Source organism: Antechinus flavipes, chromosome 3 (assembly GCF_016432865.1).
Source record: "Antechinus flavipes isolate AdamAnt ecotype Samford, QLD, Australia chromosome 3, AdamAnt_v2, whole genome shotgun sequence".
Taxonomy (NCBI): domain Eukaryota; kingdom Metazoa; phylum Chordata; class Mammalia; order Dasyuromorphia; family Dasyuridae; genus Antechinus; species Antechinus flavipes.
In genome coordinates, this window is record NC_067400.1 from 83,452,931 (window position 1) to 83,472,657 (window position 19,727).

A 19,727-nucleotide genomic window follows, 5' to 3' on the forward strand; every position below is an offset into this window, starting at 1 on the left:
TGCTTCTGAATGCAAAAGTTCTTTCTCCACCAACCTCACTCTTGTTTACAGGATCTTCCTTAGTAGGAGTTCATTTGTTCTTTGGGCAATCATTCTTCTCAGTAATTCATAGGACCACAGTTTCAGAAGTAAAAGGATCTGTAAGTTTCATGGGCCAGAGATTTTTATAAATTTTATAAATTTAGAGATAGAAAGACCCTTAGAATTCATTTCATATTTCTTATCTTCCAGGCAAAGAAACTGAGGTTATTTGGCCAAAATCATACAGGTTGTGAGGGAGAAAAAGTGAGTCTGGAACCTAGATCCACTCACTCTAAAGCCAGCACAGTACCGGGCTGGAAAGGGTTTCTTTTAATGCTCCAAATTCTGTAGGTACCAATGAAGCAGCTGCTCACAATAAGACAACGAGCCTTTCACACATGTTGCTATTTCCCAATCAGAAACAACATGGGAGATGCTTTGTTGTTGTTTGTTGGTCAGGTCAAGGAACATGTGAATGGTACTTAGTTAAGTATAAAGTCAGAGTGATTGCTATCAAGCCAGGGGTATTTCACTCAAGAATTTACAGGCTAATTCAGTCCAGTGAACACCATGGCTCCTCTCAGGAGCCAACATGGCATCCCAATGAGATCAAACAATGGTGACATTTTTTCTCAGCACACTTTCTAACAGCAGATGTAAAATCTTTTGTAAACTTTTCATGAGCTCATATGTGCATTTTTTTAATGAATGAATCAAAAAGCATTTTAAGCCCTTCTATCTGCTAGGTGCATCATTAGAACCGAGAATTTGTAATTTTTTTCAAATTCAAAAACAGGTGACAGTCCTTGTTCTTACATTCTAATGGGGAAAACAACATATATAAGGGAATGGTTGCCAGGGAAAGAAGTTTTGGTCCCAGAAGTCAAAAGGATTGTGAGTGGAGCCTAAGGATAAAGTATCAATTAGATACTGCTATAAGCAAGGAAGGGTGTTTAGTTCTGATGCTATAGGAGGAATAAAAGGTGGACAAACTCAGAGAGGCATTCAGGAAGATGCCATCCTGCCTACCCTTAGGAGCAGCAAAAGTAAGATGTAAATTTTGGGGTGCTTTGTGTTGGGGGGGTGGATTGTTGTTTTTGTTTGTTTTTGGAGAGAAACATCTCAGCAGCTGAGGGAAATGAAGGAATGCAACCTTAACTCCAAGTCAGTGGGGTTAGGCAGCCCAGGCATGCAGACAAGTGGGTGTTTACAGAGCTGTGTTCATGCCATCCCTGGAATGAGATGATAAATGAAAGTCCCTTTGAGCCTACCTCCAAGTTGGCTGTGTAAGTGACACTGGATCTCGGGCCCTACTGAGCTTTTAAAAAACAGTACAGAATCATGATGACATGCTAGCCAGAAGTCCCTCTGATAGCTTTCACTATGTATTTGTGTTTGTGACATACACCTAAGCTGCTGAATTGGTTGCCCCCCTCCCCAGCCCCCATTCTGTGCTCATGAACTTTAAAAAGCCTTCAAAGTGCACAAAGAGCAAACTCAGTTTGCCTTCCTTTAACTGCACGTGATTTTCAGTGGAAAATATTCCCAGGTTTAGATAAGATCTTTGGCAGACGAAATCCTTTTCTGTATCTCCCCACCTGTGAAAGTGTGCTTTCCTTTGACATCTGAGCTCTTTTTCCCTGGATGTGCTTTCTGTGACTTCAGTGAAGCAAAAAGAACAGGGCCTTGGCTAATTAGTCTCCGATCAAATAATGCCGGTTATTGTAATTGGTCATTGTCCGAAGATGCCGAGTTCTTCTCCAGCCTCTAGGTTGCCTGGCACAGCTTAGTTAGCTAACTATTCTGGGAATGTTCCTATTATCTGTTTTTCTTTGCAAAAGAAACTGGGGTTTGTTGAAAGCTGGTAATAAAAGTCTGCCCTGGTCTGAGCTGAGACTGCGCAGAGAGGGCCTGGGAAAGCATGACCTCCATGAATCAAGTGCCCCCCACCCCAAATAGCCACTCAATGATGTTTAGTTTCCATGTATATGAGAATAATAAACCCACAAGGTTTTCCTGCTAGCTAACACTCCCTCCTCTAAGGATCTTGTGCTCTACGGAGAAGGCACAAAACAAATTTAATGACCAAAAGCGTTGAGGGTAATGGTTATGCAGAAAAACCAACAACTCACAGACAGTTTCCTATCAGTCGTTGCCTTCATTTTCATGGTGGCTACTGTGAAAAGATGCAGGTGCTCAGTGATACTACTGGATGCTAGGTCCAGCTCCCTTTTTGGTTTTTGCTTAGAGAAAGGACGTTCTAGATGTTTACCTGTTCCAGACGACCTGAAGACTCTGGGGCTTACTCAGCAGGAACCACTCTGGAAAAGGAATTCCACAGAATGATTAAAAATGAAATGGGTGGGGGGGAAACATCCCCTCTCACCTAAAAACCAACTAATCCTATGCCAAAAGTATTCTTTAAGGCACTGCCAACTATTTTATGAACATCCTAAAGGCTTTAGAGAAAGAATCACTAAATGCAGAGCTAACAAGAAATTCTCAAACACAATCTATATGCAGGAGGCTGTGTTGAATACTATAAGGGGTACAAAAGAAGTCAGGCAAGGAAGTATTTTTTTATGTCTTCTCTGTGCGAGGCTGAGTTTAACGTACTCGGAATACCAAGGGGAAAAAATGAAACAGTATCTTCTCTCAAGGATCCTATATTCTATTGGGGAAAGGGAGGGAAAGAGAGCCAAAATGCCCGTGTATAAATATATATCAAAAATAAATACATGTAACAAGACAATTTAGTGGGAAACTAGTAACTTAGATCATTAACCTAAAAAGTTTTCCAATTTTGTTGCTGCAATTATGTTGCAAAACATAACCCTATGAAAAACATGAGTTCTGTTACAGGGCAAAATAGCAATAATTCCAGTGATAAATGAAGTAAAACTATAACAAAAGTAGAAGAGGAAGAGAATGAGCCAGGCACTATACCGAGCACCAATTTACAAATACTATCTCATTTGACTCTCATAATAGCCCTGAAAGATAGGTGCTGTTATTTTCCCTGTTATGCAGGGGGAAAACTGGGGCAAAACAGAGGTTGAGTAACTTACTCACCCAGCTAATATCTGAAGCTACATTGAACTCAAGTCTTCCTGACTTCAGGACCAGCACTCTCTCCACTGTGCCACTAGCCCCCTCTAGGCAATGCAATAAGGTGAGGCAACTTTTAGAAGTTTTCTTTCTTTCTTCTTTCTTTTTTAAATAATAGCCTTTTATTTTCAAAATATATGCAAAAATAGATTTCAACATTTACCCTTGCAAAAACTTGCATTCCAAATTTTCTCCCTCCCCTAGAAAGCAAGTAATCCAAAATATGTTTAACATGTACAAATTTAGAAGTGTTCTTATTATCTTATGGTAACTTCATATAATCTGACTTGCAACAATGGAAAGACATTCTGCTAGGGATAATCCAAAATGGATAATCAGAAAATTATTTTTATTTGCCTTTGGACAATGTTTGGTACTTACATTTAAATATGGGTGAGTACTGGTATTTATATAATGCTTAAAAATGTTTCAAAGCATTTTCCATATGTTATGTCCTCTAAGCTTACCACAATCATGTCAAGTAGATCCTATTGGTAGAGTATTATGTTTATTATTGAAGGAACTGCGGCTCAGAGATTAAGTGACTTCTCTGTAGTCACACAGCTAATCAATATGAGAAATATAATCTGAATTCATATGTTCCAGATTCTAGGTATGGCACTCTATCTACAATAGCATGCTGATGTGAAAAAAGGAATGGATATAGATTGCAACCTGCATTGATGGTAGAAATGCCTACATCGTGAAATTCATGGATTTATAGAAGTACTATAAAATAGATTTTGCCAATGTTTGTGGAATTAAAAAAATCCAAACACCATACTACAATGGTTTCCAACTTGCTCATTCAACTATTCCCTCATTTTTAAAAATCACAGATTAAATAAGGTATTTTCATGCTGTATACTTACAAGTTTTCTCTGATGACATCCCTCCCAACCCCCATTCCATAAACATTCAGATCCCAGTGCCATACAAACACAATACTAAAATTCTCACTCCTTCTCTTTCTTTTCCCCTGGAGCTCTAGTTTTGTTTTGTTTTGTTTTGTTTACAATCTGGTACTTTTTGCTTTATTGTATGTCCATACATAACAATCATTCCTCACATTAGTCTTGAGATCTTTGAGGCTTTCTCCTTCCCTTGCCCCTGATACTTTTTATTTCTGACTGATCTTGTATTTTTTGTTATCATTTCTTCCCTGCATTTCTACATTTTTTCATCTGCATCTAGATCTTTTTACTTTCTTTTCCTTTTCCTTTTTTCCCATTCCCTCCTTTCATTCCCTTAGAGGTTATCTCTCCTTTTCCTCATCATAATATCTTCAAATGAAGCAGTTATTCCAAAGCAAAGCTACACTAGATCTCTTCCTCTTTTCCTGCTTTTGTGGTGCATCTTTTGTTCTTCTCTAGCTACTGTCTCAGATTTCAAGTGACAGAAGGTGAGTGGGGGAGGTAGAGAAGAAAACAATCTTTATTTCCCCCCATCTCTTCTGGAAACCCTCTTACATCATTCTTCAGAAGCTATTTTGCAGTAGGAGAAATGGATCAAGTAATTTAAACTCTACAAAACAAATGAACACCATGTGTAAGTACCAAAGTAGAACCTAAGTTCCCAAACTAACTTTATGCTTAGCTATTGTTGTTCAGTCTTTTCAATCATGTTCAACTCTTTGGGACCACATTTGGGGATTTCTTGGCAAAGATACTGGAGTGGTTTGCTATTTCCTTCTCCAGCTTATTTTATAGATGAGTAAACTGAGGCAAATAGGGTTAAATGACTTGCTCAGTCACACATATGTGAGGCCTTCCTGACTCCAGGCCTGATGCTTTATCCATCATTGTACCACTTAGCTGCCCTAGGACAGAGTAGGCAATTAATAAATGGCTATTGTTTCCATTAGCTTATACTAAGAGTACATGCCATTTGATTTCTTATCTATAAAAGACAGAGTTGAAGTAGATATTGAAACTTTGCCTTTTGGAACAAAGATCATTAGAGTTGATTAAAAATTGAGGTTTGTAAGTAGATCAAACTATGCTGAGTAAATCTGAGGCTTGGGTAATTGCTTGAAGTTCATACCTAGAGAATCTCTTTGGAAAAAAACAATGCAGTGACAGTGATTATAAAAAACGCTATTCTCCAAATCTCCTGGCATGAATTCAATATTTCCAAAGAGGACAATCAGGGTATGCAAGTTATTGAGAGAGAAAAAGGCAGGGCCCTCAACCTGTCTTTCAAGTTCAGGACTCCAAACTTAATGACTCACCATATTTTCACCAGCCAGGCTTTCCCCTACTTAGTAGTATCATGAAAATGATGCATTTTCTGAATGTGAGCATTTTAAAAAATGAATAAAACAATTAGGCTGGAGCAATGTTCTTTGAAGTTTAACTTTTGTATCGTATCTGATAAACTTAGTTGGTACTCCCAAGGACTGGACTTGAAGTCACATACTCTTGAATTGCAAGGGTATATGGAGGCTATATAAATTCATAGATTTAGAACTAAAAGAACCTCAAAGGTCAGTTCCCTCATTTTATAAATTAATGAACTAAATCTGCAGGTTAGCTGACTTGCCCAGAGTCAGACAACACAGTAAGTATCAAAGGCAGAATTTGAATACAAGCCCTTTGATTCCAAAATCAAAGCTATTTTCATTGTATGATAGAATAACCTTTATAAATACAACTTGAACCTAAATAGGATACCTTTCTATAATATCTTTTGACATGTGATTGCCCAGCCAACTTTTAAAGACCTTCAGTGACAAGAAACTCATTATCCCTCAAAGCAATATATTCCTCTTTTAGGCAGTCCTAATTGTTAGAAAAATTTCTTCATATTGAGATGAGATCTGCCTCCTGTTTGCTGGAACCAGCTCATACTGGTGCATAAGAGATGATTGTTATTTTCATTGAGAACATTTGCACCTCTGGAATCAGCAATCCTTCCTATAGGATTTAATTTATTTTGTATTGAGATTTAATAGTAATAGGAAAATGTCAATAACATAAAATAAACTTAAAAGTATGTCATATATATACTTTTTTTTGGGGGGGAGAACCAGTGTCAAACATTTATCTATACACCTCTGCATACACCATAATTCCACTCTGGTTGGCAGAACACATGGCTATGGAAAGGCTCATCGATATGGCTCAATCATGGTCATGTGATTATATTCATTCTCTATAAGAAGGACAAAATGAGTTTTTTTCTTTTTTAAATCAAGTATGCAGATTTTAAGTTGTGTCTATTGAAATGGAAGCATGATATCAAAAGCGGAACCCAATTCTCATAAATTCTTTCAGCAAAAGGAAGGTTTTATGTTTCCTGATGATGATTAAAGCTTCCTAAAATTACAGTTTTGGACCCCAAAGCACAATGTGTTGCACATAGTAGAGGCTGAATAATTATTTCTCAGTTTCCTGATTAACTATGAAATATTTTCCTCCTAGGTCTGTCTCATACTTGGATAAACTGAGGCATGGAAAAAACATACCTGTCCAAGATCTGGGAAGCACAATCAAGTCTTTTAAATCTCAAAGCTTTTATCATGTACTAGCCCACCCTCCCACTCCCATTCAGATAACATGATGCAAAGTGACCTTGCATCTCTCATATTGATTTTTCTGTAGTTAAACAGCTCCAATCAATGAGAGAATGCTCCCCCAATAGATAAGTGTTTTACCCAACACCATTCCAGGAGAAATTGGTTCTTCTGTTTTCAACATCTAAAAATAACAGGTCTGTATGTTGCCTCCTCTTAATCACAACTATTTTGTAGTAAATCATTGGTACAAGATTTTTGCTCTCTTCCTTTCCTTTCCAAATCTTTTTAGGATTCCCTTTGAGTACAGTGAAATTTCTGAGAAGGAGAGATGTCAGAAATTTGCAAAAAGGAACCAATCTACCACTGAAAACCTTGATAACAATAAAATAAAAGCAAGAGCTATACTGTTGCTAGCCTAACAAAAGGCTGTATTTTACATAAATGTTTAATAAAGTCAAATATACAACTAATAGAAACTTGATTACTGCTTGGTCAACAAACACTTGCTGATTAGTGGCTAACATTACGGTAGTATCACTGTTTGGACTCTACTTAAAACATTTTCCAGTTACTATGGTTTTGTCATAGTTGACCAAGGTTATCTTGTCGAACTATGTCTCCCAGTATTTATCAAATACAAGACATTCTCGAGATACCATCTATTTGAGCAATTAATAATGTTGCTACTCTTCTTTGGCTACATCTTAAAAGTAACTTTAAAAACATCCTTTCAACTACTATGAAGTGCATACATGTATGCTTATCTGAATGTTTTGTTAAAACTGAAGTAACATTATGAAAATATTGGTCTGTTTGTGTCTATCATAGCAATTGCCATATTTCTTGAGTAGATGGAATTATTTAAAATCTTCAAGGTTTATATAGTCTCTTCTTGTATGGTCAGGATGCCAAAGTATTCTCAGGCAATATTGAGGAAAGTATCCTATGGAATGGAGATAGGGCACTCATGTTTACATTTTCCTCCAAAGATTTAAAATCAAATTTCTTGGGGCATCAGAAAGAAGCTATTGGGAAATTTATGGTATATCAATAAGGAACAAACTGTAGTTCTTATACAATATAGTTGAAAGTGTACTGGATTTAGTCAGAGTATGTGATTTGAATCCATACTCTTGTACTTTCTGAGTAACTGTGGTCTCTCTTTTCAATCTCATTTTTATCATCTGTAAAATGAGGAGGTTGGACTAAATGAACTATCAAGTCCTTTCTAGGTTATGATTCTATCTGTTCAAAGGATGGGGAGATGAAAAATCCTAGGAATAGTACCATGACATCTCTGTTGCCTTCCAAAGGGAATCCTGCCTTTTAACATAGGGACTCTCAGAAATCAAATTGGATTATTCCTGGATAATTCCTGGATGCATCACAACTAAAAATCCATTTATTCTGCAAAATTTTTTAATCTAAAATTTAAAAATCACAAGTTTTGATGGTCAAATAAAAACTCCTTGAGAACAAGGACTACTTCTGCAGGGCTTTGTAAACTAGGGCCTAGAACAGATGAAAGAATCATAAATTCAGAACTGAAAGATAAATCATAAATCATCAATTCCAGTATCTCCATTTTACAGATGAGAAATTGGTAAAACCTTTCTGTATAAAATATTTTGGCATCCCAACAGTACAAGAAGAGACTATAAGCCTTGTAATGATAAACAATCCCAGTATACAATAATATGGTCACATTTATTCAAAAGAAAAGGAAGCTCATCTCCTCCAGAAAGATAGCAGTTGCCGTGGTGGACACAAACAGGCTACAAATTTTCATGGTGCTATCTCAGCTTTAGGAAAATATTCTGACTTGCCCATGGTCAATTACACAGTAAACATTTAAAAATATTTGTTGAATCGAATTTATTTGATGGTTAGCAAGAAAGATTCATTTATCAAAACAATATCAGCATGCCTTTAGTATAACACTGAAGGGTGCACTTGAAGATATTTCTTATTTTAGAGTTTAGTTGAGGATGGAAATTATCTTAGAAATTGAACCAGCACCATACTTTTGGCCCAAAGCATCTCCCTGGACTTGGAAAAAACTTGACTGTTTTCTCCATAAAATCATTTTACCTGCTTTTGATTTGCTATGCTTTTTCCCCAACTCTAAAATCATGTATTTCTACTCAATATAAACTAATAATTGCCACAAAATAAATTAAAGATGAGAAAACTAAAAATAAATGTAGGGACTAGGAGAAACTATTAATGAAGATCAAAGTGGAATGTGTATCTAAATTAATTTCAGTGACTGATTTGGGGAATGGGTTAATAAAGATGTTAATAGTAACTCCCCAGGAGCTTTTTTGCTAAGCTCTAGGACTGAAATAGTAATGAGCCCAATCATGGTTCATAGCATCTCAAATGCTAGGACTTTCATTAGCATCTGGGAGGAAAGGCTGCTGGAATTCTGAGTCAAGTAAAGAAAACTATGATTCTACTGATAGGACATTTTAGAAACCTGTTACCAAAATGTCTTAATCACTTTAGGACAGAGATTCCAAAAGCAGTGTGGGCTGAAAGGCACAAACCACAAAGTAGGTTTTCTAATCTTAAGATTTAAGTTTATCTTGCCTTAAATGACAAAAAAAAATTTTTAGATGTTCTTTTTTTGAGCTGTTTATTTAAATTATATAGATGTCCTTTTTAAGAGCACTTAGTATATAGTCAGGACTCAACAAATGTTTTAGATGATGATAATAGAATTTGTGGTTTTAGAATATTCACCAGTTAGTTCCCTGATACTTTAGCAAAGTGTAGGAAAAAAATGATAATCAACAGCTTTCTAGGGAGAGACAGAAATAGGAAAAGAGAGGGAGACAGAGATACATACATACACACACATACAGAGATAGAGAGAGACAGAGACAGAGACAGAGTGATCAGATAGAATTTACTCATAATGATCAACCTAGGAAACTCAGAATATGTAGTAGTAACCAGCAAAAATTAGAGTTCCTTCCAAAAAACCCAAAGTAGGATGAAGTCTTTCATTTGCCATGATCTTTATAAAACTTGTATGGGGGATAAAGGGGATGGAAGTAGTGAAGGAAGGAAGATGGTGTAGTGAATAAAGCACCACCCCTGAAGTTAGGAGAATCTGAGTTCAAATATATCAGACACTTAACATTGTGTAACCGTACAAATCACTCAATCCTAATTGCCTGCTCCTGCCCCCCCAAAAACTCCAATAACAACTTGGATCAGGGTGACAGGAAGGAGGACCATTAATAAAATGGGATAATCAGAAGAGGGTGAAAGGAAAATTATCAGCTATTCAAATTGATTTGGTGTTGATATTTAAAGCTATATTTCAATATGTTTCCTTTGTCTTCCCATGTATTTTATTTTATGCATTTTAAAATATTAATCAGAGAAGAGGTTCCTAGACTTCACTAGGCTGAAAAAGGATCCAAGGCACAAAAAGGTTGAGAATCCCTGTTTTAGACCAAGGGAAGGACTGACAAAATGATATCAGTAGTCCAGAGGCAGAAGATTTGAAGGTGGGAAATGGGGGGGCGGAGAGAGTAGTAAAATAAGAGATAGAAATCCTAGGAGCATAAGATCTCAAGCAAGCCACTCAAAGCAGGCAAGAAGACTTGGATTTTCTGGTAGCATCACATGAATTACAGAATTGGAAGGATTCTTAGTGCCATTTAATACAACTCATATATATAAAGAATCCTCAGTATAACACATCTGACAAATCATCATCCAGCCTATGCTTAAAGTGGGAGGCCAACTCATTAATGGACAACTCTAATCGTTAGGAATTAATTTTTTCGAGACCAAGCTTAAATTTGCCTTTGTAACTCCTATCTATTGTCCTTGGTTCTACTCTCTTAGGACAAACAGAACTAGAGGAAACCTTCTTTTGCAAAACAGCCTTTCAAATACTTTGCCCTACTACTACCACTATGACCCTAGGCTTCTCTTCTTCAGGCTAAACATCCCTATTTCCTTCAATTGATTCTCATATATCACAGCCTCAAGGCTACTCTTGGGCTTCTCAGTGCACTACTAGAGCCATAATGCTCGGAACTGAACACAATACTGCAAATAAGGTCAGCACATATTGGGATTCCTATCTACATGGGGAGATGTAGCCTCAAATCACATTAAGTTTTTGGGCTGCCATATCATACCTCAGCCTCATAATAAGCTTGTAGTCCACTAAGACCCCATTATATCTCTAGATCCTTTTCAGAACAACTACTGTCTCATCTTCCCTCCCTCCTCCCCATCTTTTACTTATGAAGTTGATTTTTTAAATCTAAGTAAAAGCCTTTACATTTATCCCCATTGAATTTAATTTTTATTATGGAATATTATATTATAATGCTCTAGCTTGTGAAAAATCCTTTCATAAGTCAATGAACATTTATTAAGAGTCTGCTATGTCAACCTAGGCACTGTGCTAAGTGCTGAAAGGTAATCTCAAAGAACTCACAGATTAATGGGGAAACAATATGCAGACAACTATATGAACAAACTATATCCAGAGTAAATTTGAAATAATCAAAAGAGGGGAGGCACTAGAATTAAAGAGGATAAGGAAGTTTTCTTGTAGAAAATGAGATTTTAGTTAGGACTTGAAGTTAGGAAAGCCAGGAGGCAGAAGTGAGGAAAAAAGAGCATTCCATCTATGAAGGCAACCAGTAAAAATACCCAGATTCAGAAAATGGGGTCTCTTTTGTGAGAAAAGGCCAGGGGGTTAGTGTCACTAGACTGCAAAATACATTCAAGAGTTAAGGGGAAAAAAGAATTAGGGAGTTGGGCAATAAGTTATAAGAAGATTGCAAAGTGAGGGATGCCTAGATTATAAAGGGATTTGAGGGCCAAGAAGGATTTTATATTTGATTCTAGAGTCATTGTGTTTTGCTCAGGAAGATACTGTTTGTAACATGGTTAGAGCTTCCATTTAGGAAGATCATTTTGAAAGCTGAATGGAGAATGTACTGGAGTGGAGAAGCACTCATGGCAGAATCTATAGTTCAAGTGTGGGAAGATGAGGATTAAGACCATAGTAGGGACAGTGCCTAAGGAAAGAAAGGGGATGTGTGTGAAAGATGTTACAAATGTAAAAATAAAAAATTCATGGCAACTGATTGGATAAGGGGGCAAGAGAGGGAGAAGTCAAGGTTTTGAGTGTTGGTGCCTTGGAAAAGGGCTGCACTCTCAGCAGAAATAGGAAAGATCAGAAGAGGAGTGGGCTTGGGGGAAAAGATAAACTTAGTTTTGGATATGTTGAGTGTAAGATGTATAGTGGGTATCCAGTTCCAGATATCTAACTGGCATTCATTGATGCAAATCTGGAGGTTATCAGAGAGGTTAGGGATCCAAACTGTCATTCATTTCGATAACTTCTTGCTATTAATTCATTCTTATAGTTAAAATAGCATACAGCCCTGGGATTCAGGAATATCACTGTACTAACAGACCATTCCAGAACAGCTATTAGGCAACTTGTGAGCTACAAGTCTGATTGTATTCACATGTACAACCACACACAGAGATGGTCCAAACCCTTTGGGTTCAGAGCATTATAGCTCTTTATCGTCACAATAGGGGCTTTCATCATTTTAAATTTCAATCTTTATCTGTCCTATGGAGAATGAAACATCCATCCTGGAATTTAGATCAAAACTGAACCTTCTGAGAGTGGAGGCTGTCACTGACAAGCTGCCATCTGATACCATTTGGAAGTTGCTGGCTATTTCTTGCTTCCATCTTGTGGTAGAAAGCTGAAAACACAAGAAAGGAATCTGGGAGCCTGCTGTAGGTAGGATTCCCTCTGACTCCCTCTAATACATTTGATTCTCAGTCCCTGCAGAGCCTTTTGTAAAAACTGTTTCCAGGCTTTCAGATTTCCACCAAATTCTTCCCATTTGAAAACTTCCAGGGTGAAGGTTTCCTTCCTCTAACAACTGAAAGAGCACCAACCAGGATAATCCCGGATGCTCCCCTGTTGCTGAACTCATGTCTCCAATCAGTCATGACTTCAGCAGCAGATACTCCTTTAAAAGTTCCAAGGACTCTCTGGACTATACTCTCTTCCCTATGGGAACAAGCATCAAAGAGACGGGAATAAAATGCTTTGCACACATCAGGGACTAATTGCCAATTTGGCAAATGCATTGACTAATGTCATTCACTGTTATTTCTAAATCCTCTCCTGTCCTTGACCCCCACTATCTAGATGTAAACTTGGAACCATTAGTAGAGAAGGATAAAGTCTTCTGGTACCACGAATGGAATTGAGAGGGATTTAAATTCAGTGCTTTTGAGTGTGGTGAAATGAACACAGCAGTACATTAATGCTAGGATTTGAGCTCACACAGCATGAGAGCTTTCAAAAACCATGTTTAAGGAAGCAAACAGAGCCACTACCAATCCTTTCAGAGGAAGCAAAAGAAGTCGGACAAAACAAGTGAGTACAAATAAAAACTGCAACTGTGCTGGAATTAGGTAGGAAGAAAAAAGGCTTTCTTTACCAAAGAAGATTCACATATGGGATAGTGACAGTACACCCTGCAAAAAGGTTGGTAAGCTTTGGCTGGTTAGATGCTGCTAGACGCTTGGAAGCATCTTCAAACTGCCCCCACATTTGGCTGGCAAAACTGGGTCAATTGTCAGGGTGGAATCTGGATTAAAAAGTGGTAGGAAAGGAAATTTGGAAAATGTGAGCAGGATACCAGCACCACTGAAGTGTAAATAAAAAATCAAAAAACCTATACATCCTATTTTTCTCTCAAAATTAACTGTTTTTCATGGTCCCAAGAAAGGCAAATTGCTTAATTTGGGATCAGTTCCCTTTTACTGTAGACTTTTAAAAAATTGGTTCTAACTGGTTCTTCCAGTCCCTGTGTGAGCTATGATCAAATCAAAAATACATTTTAAATGTAGAATGTTCTGAGCCATGTCCTGTGGGAAATAATCCTCTTGGTCCTCAAAGAAGAGGTGGGTTCCAAGGTATGAAGCCAGGATTTTCTTGGGGGAAAAGATGAGATGAGGTACTTTGCAAAAAAGGGGAGAGGATAAGAAATCCCAAAGTTAAATTAACATTGTACTAAAATTTTGTATTAGCAAATTTTAATGAGAAAAAAATTTCAGCTTGCTCTGAACACCTGGATTTCTTTCTCTATGCAATAAGCAGCCAGCCTCCCAGGACCCACTTATTCACCCACTTTTTCCTCCCCAGAATTGAGATTTTTAATATCTTCAGATTTTAAGATGATAGATTCTCGATTTTAATCCCATGACATCCTTGTTTATTTCCTGCTAACTCCTGATGCTCTTATTTAACGAAAACCCAAATTCTTCCCCAGTCATCTTCCCCTCCCCCACCACAGACTGGTTAGTTCTGGAGACGACACATTCCCAGTTCTCCCCGCCAGTTTGATTAATGTGTCTTGGCTAATTGTGTGAAAGATGGCAGTCCTTTAGCAAGTGTGACCAGTTTATTGTTCAGCCAATCACGGGAGCCTCAGTTAGCATGTGAAAGGGGTGGGGGAAGGGGGAGGGTGAGTGCTCTATCGGCTGAGTCAAAGGAGGAGCATTTTGGGGGGTCACAGGGCAACACCCACTTCTTTGAGGGGATGTTACTATGCTCTACTAAACCTGTAAACCTCTTACTCAAAGCACTTTTTTCTCCTCCCTCCTTTTTCAAGTAGATCTTTTTTTCCCATGGTGCAAGCAAGCAAGACACTGGCTAGTCTGCAGACGGATTTCACGTTCCAGGGTTTTTAATATTTCACTTTTATATTTCGGTTAGAGAATGATCCTGCTGAGAGGCTGGGAATCCGTGCTCATCAGATCCCCTCGCTGACACTTGGATATATTGCTCTGAAAGCTATCCCAGGAGAAAACATTAAACAAAAAAAAAAAAAAAAAAAAAAGCCTACTTTTCAAAGCCTACTTCTCAATCTGCCCACATCAAAATAAGACAACTGGCCCTTTGAAGTTGAGGACACAGACTTCTCAGCCAGCTTCCAAAAAAAAAAGAAAAAGAAAGAAAGAAAAAAGAAAAAGAAAGAAAAGAAAGAAAGAGAGAGAGAGAGAGAAAGAAAGAGAAGGAAAAAGAAAGAGAGAAAAATTAATCTTTTCAATTGTATACTTTTCTCTCTTTGCCCACATCAAAATCAGGGAGAGTATCCCTTTAAATCATGGCCAGAAAACCTTGCAACTTAATTCTATTAATAAAGGTCATCAGGAGAGCAGGGAAAAGGTGATTTGCCACTCTGTGTTGCCTTGCTAGCCAGTGTAAAATGTCCATTCCCTAAACTATGTCAGCCCTCTGTGCTGTACTATCAGTACTGAAGACTGATTTTCTTTTTACAAATCAATATTGAAATGGAAGGAGCTGAATTCCTAGAAGAAAGGGACATTAGTGACAAGCACAGGTGCTTATACCTTTTAGTGATTCCTTCAGAGTTTCAAGCAACACCCTGCGCCTTTTCTGTGGAGAGGAGAAAGTAAATCTTGGGAAAGTGGAAAGTATAAGGTCAGGAGAATGGTGATTCTTTGGGGATACTTCTGAGCTGACAAGAGATTGATCTTGGGCTGTGTTGTTGCCCCCTTACAAATTACTACCTGTTGTGAATGTGGTTTGTATTACTGATGTCATTAGTCCTGTGCCCAAGCCATGACAGATTCTTCAATTTTTGATATACAGAATTTCTTAAAAGTCTTAGTGCTATCATGTTTAAATAGCTTTAAAAACTTAAAATGGCACTTAGGCTTTTGGGACACCCTGATTGTACCTAGAATATCTTACTAATAACTTGAGCAGAAGAGTTAAAAAGGTTTCACCTTTGAATGAGTCATTTTGAATACTTGGTTTTAGTGTGTTACCACAGTCCTAAAACAAAGAAGAATTCTTAACAGTGTACACATTGGCCAAAAGAGAGACTGGATAAAAGACTGGATGAGTTACTGCAAATCCACCATCATTATTTGAACAAAATGCCTAGGAGATGCAGAGCCCTTTATAAAACTTAAATCATTACATAAATGTTAGCTATTATAATTATAATAATAATTATTGTTAATTACACTCATCAGGATAATTAATTAATGAAGGGAATCTGGTGGCAGTGATCATTGCAGTGGTTAGAATAATGTTTGTTTTATCTTCCATAAAATAACTGTGTCCCTAAACTTCTCTCCAAGTAAAAACTGTGGAAATTTAAAGGGACCATATTTTGGATCATCCCAGGGCAAGATAAGAAGCATGAAGGGAGGAAGAAAATGAGGAGCCATTTTTTCTCATTCTTTCTTGGACCAGTACTTGTCTATGATAGTTGGAAAATGGCACTGTTTTCAAGGCCTTGGTTTCCGTGAGGAGCCTGTTAGCTGCCTTTCTTCACCAAGCCCTAGGGGCTGGGAGTAGGACTGGGGAAATGGCCCTATTCCAAACCCACTTACTTGCTGGGGTGGAGATTGATTTTTTTGTTAGGATTGGAACTCCTGAATTCTAAATTATAGCTCAATTGCTAAGCAATTGTATTTAGCATATTATCATTTAGTTTGGATATCATAATTCTCAAAGCAACCAAACATATTTTACAGTTATTCCTTGTCCTTCAAGGCCAAAGAAACCCTATATGAGACTATAGTGTATCTGTATAAACCTTGTTGATTAAACCAAGATGTCTATTGGTTGATGTGCAGCTGGTTGAGTTAGGACAGTAGGAAAGCAAAAATACTCAGCCTTCTATTTCTCTCATTTTCCTCCTCATTTTCCATTTGCCTACCCCTCCTCCACCACACACTATTTCCTGTTCTCTAAGAGCCTCTCTCCAGGGTAAGCTCAAACCAAAGGGGGCAAAAACAACATTGCTGAAGTGTCAGACAGAAAGAACATTAAAGAAATCCAAGTGATCTGTGGGTCTAAGTAGACCTACTCTGTTTCTCTTCTCCATGAAATCCCAGATCCTTGAAGTATTAAGATGAAGTAATTGCAAATGTACTCCCTTGACTCACAATGATCACAACCATTCCACAACTAAACATAAGCTTTCCCAAGACTTGGGTTGATTCTCCAATGATAGACATACACTGTATGATCAGGTCCATAATGGAAGTCTACCTAACTTGATAGAACCTATCAGAACTTACATTTCCACTGGCAGAGCTGCTGAGAATTCAGTGTCCCCTCCATACATTGATGAGGAAGAGACCTATAGCTTACTTCAGGACATGCATGGAGGTTTTTTCCTTTACTTTTCTTTCTATACTTTACATAATGCAACTGTCCTAGGACTTAAACAAAGGAAAATTTAGTGACCTGCACAGTTTTTCCTTAGCTAGATGTCTGTTCTCTATGTGACCTTTATTAATAGAACTTATTTGTAAGGCTTCTGAGTCATGCTTTAAAGGATTTTGCTGTCCCTGATTTTGACATGGGCAAGGTGAAGACTATACAAATAAAAGGACTGGTTTCTTTCTTTCTGAGGCCATATCATGCCTTCATATCCAAAGCTGAATGGATTAGGAAATGGAGACAGAATTAACCAGTATGTTAGTTTCAAATATTGATCAGCTCCAACTTTTATTTCCTATGGTTGAGAGAAGTCAATTAACCCTACCTCTTGCCATAGAAAAGATGGAATTCTTTTTTAGAAAAGAACCAGTGAAGACAACTCAGACAAATGTCAAAGGAATAAAAGACCATGACTAGCCCAAACTTCAATGGACAGTTGACAGGAGAAGACTCACATTTGGTACTTAATGGCCATTGTTGTACTTACATGGTTTCTCCTAAGAGCATTCTGAAGTTTTGTCAGTATTACCTGGATTGTAGTTAGGCAGCTTGGAAACTCCAGGCCAAGTATCTTCAGTAGGGACCCCTAATACCTATGAAACCAAAGGAAGAAAAATAAAAGGCAGAGAGGAGGGATGAGTAGGGCAAATTGTAAGGGAAACAGTCCAGAAGAGATAGAATGAGAGAAGCAGTTGCTATGAGTTATAAACTCACCAAAAAATAAAATAAAACAAAACAAAAAAACAAAACCCAAGCTTTGTATTTGACTTAATTTAGTTTGGAAATACTTATGGCCAATATCAATGCTTCTACGAATAAATTATATATATTACCACTAATTTGTTGGTTAATTTTGAGATTAAGATCATAGAGCCTGTAAGGCTTTATTTCTTATAATTCCTCTTCATGCATTCTAGTACTCCAAATAAAATGACCTACTAGGTATTCCCCAAATTCAACATCCCATCTTCTACCTTCGTGTATTTGCAGAGGTTCCTTTCCATGTGTAAAATGCACTTAACTCTTCATCTTAGAATACTTGGCTTTCTTGACTAGCCTCAGTAGTAATCAGTATGGAAACCTTTCCTAACCCCGAATTGTTAGCACTTTGCCATTTAAATGATTTGTTTTTCTCTGTATGGTTTTTTTTATCTCCACAGTAATAATTATTAATACATATGAATATACACACTTGTGTATATGTTTAACAGAGACAGAGAGAGAGAGAATTTTAAAATTTGTAATGCACTTTACATGCTATCTCATTTGATTTTTTCAACAGTTATTATTATCCCTATTTTACAGATGAGGAAACTGAGGTTGATGTTAAATGCCTCACCCCAAGCAGACCACCTACTATACCATATAACAGTCTCACTTGAATGAAAGCCTCTTAAAAGCAGAAGCTCTTTCATTTTTGTCTCTATATCCTCCAAACCTGGTCTAGTAGTTGCTTAGCATATGTTTGTTGAACAGATTGAATCCATAACATCACAGACAAATTTAATCCATGCCCATAAATATAGATATTACTTTAATTTTCCAATCTGGTTATTACAAACCAACAATACATCATACCCAACTCTCAATTCCCATACCTCCTCCTACCAATCACAGCAACATTACAAAAAGAGTTAATTGGTAATAGTTAACCTCTCTATTATTGACATGTAGAAATCTCTCAGAAGTAATGAGTATATAAAGTAGGAGATATTTAATAGCTTTAGACTATTTAAACCTGAAGGCCAGTCTGAACTTCTGTTGCTACTTCTGGAAGGATATAATAAGTGAAGATCTTAATGGTTTGGAGCTTGGAAATCCAAGACTTTAGTTGAGAAAATATTTTAGGTTTCACAATAAGGTAGTAAAATGCTGTTTTTTTTTCCCCCTCATTAAAATGGGACATAGCATGGGGTAGGAGAAAGAGTGCTGGTCAGCAAGGTAGAATATAGGGCTTCAAGTCCCACTTCCACTATTTACTAGCTGTGTGACTCTGGGCAAGTCACTTTTTCTCTTTGAATTGCAGTTTCCTCATCTTTAAAAAAAATAGGATAGAAATAGATGATCTTTAAGGTCCAGTCCCCTCACATTCTCAGTTTTCTTATGAAACCTTCTACTCCCTTCTCTAAGCAGATGAAAAAAACACCTGGAAAACCTATAGATTTTTCCAAACACTCTCCTCTAGGCTAAGGATAGCTCAGAGAATCTTGGAATCCATTCTGAAAGAAAAAAAAAAAAAGAATCGGGCCAATTAAAAATGAAAAACACAAAAACAACTACCACGCACTGATTAATCTCTCAACTCCCTTCCAGCTCTAAAGTTCTAAGCTCTCTATGTGTAAACAAGTGGGTGTGGTTCACTTGTGCCCACAAGTTTTCATTTGACTGATGTGCCTACCAGCTGGTTGATCACAATGAAAAGAAACGAGAAAGTCAACTGCTTGACTATGACAAGATAGCACCAATGGTGAATTCAATCTCCTAATGACAAAAAAAAAAAAAACAAGCATCATTTTTATATTTGTGTATCTGTCAGAATTATTTGAATTGTTATTACTTATTCTTCAGTTTCAAGCAGGATTTAATATTTATTTTTAACTATTAAGGTATGGTTCAGTGATTCCATTTTTTAAAAAATTGCCTTGACTCATCAAAAATTTTACTGGACCTTTAGGTAATAGTATTTGTACTATTTATATCCACTGCTTGAGAAAATAGTATAATGACAAAGATTTAATAAATTCATTGATACTTTAAAGTAAATTTTTATTTTATTAATCATAAAAGCATCTACCTATA

General features: G+C 37.1%; 1 protein-coding gene across 1 annotated transcript in view; it reads right to left on the reverse strand.

Annotated features, from left to right (window-relative positions):
• Positions 1–19,727, reverse strand: part of CDK15 (cyclin dependent kinase 15) — a 136,347-nt gene that overhangs the window by 60,649 nt on the left and 55,971 nt on the right. Inside the window, exons 10-11 of the mRNA XM_051983770.1 lie at positions 17,458–17,521; positions 2,294–2,342 (exon numbers count right to left, since the gene is read on the reverse strand). Coding sequence (XP_051839730.1) covers positions 2,294–2,342; positions 17,458–17,521 — 113 coding nt within the window. The remainder of the gene's footprint in view (positions 1–2,293; positions 2,343–17,457; positions 17,522–19,727) is intronic.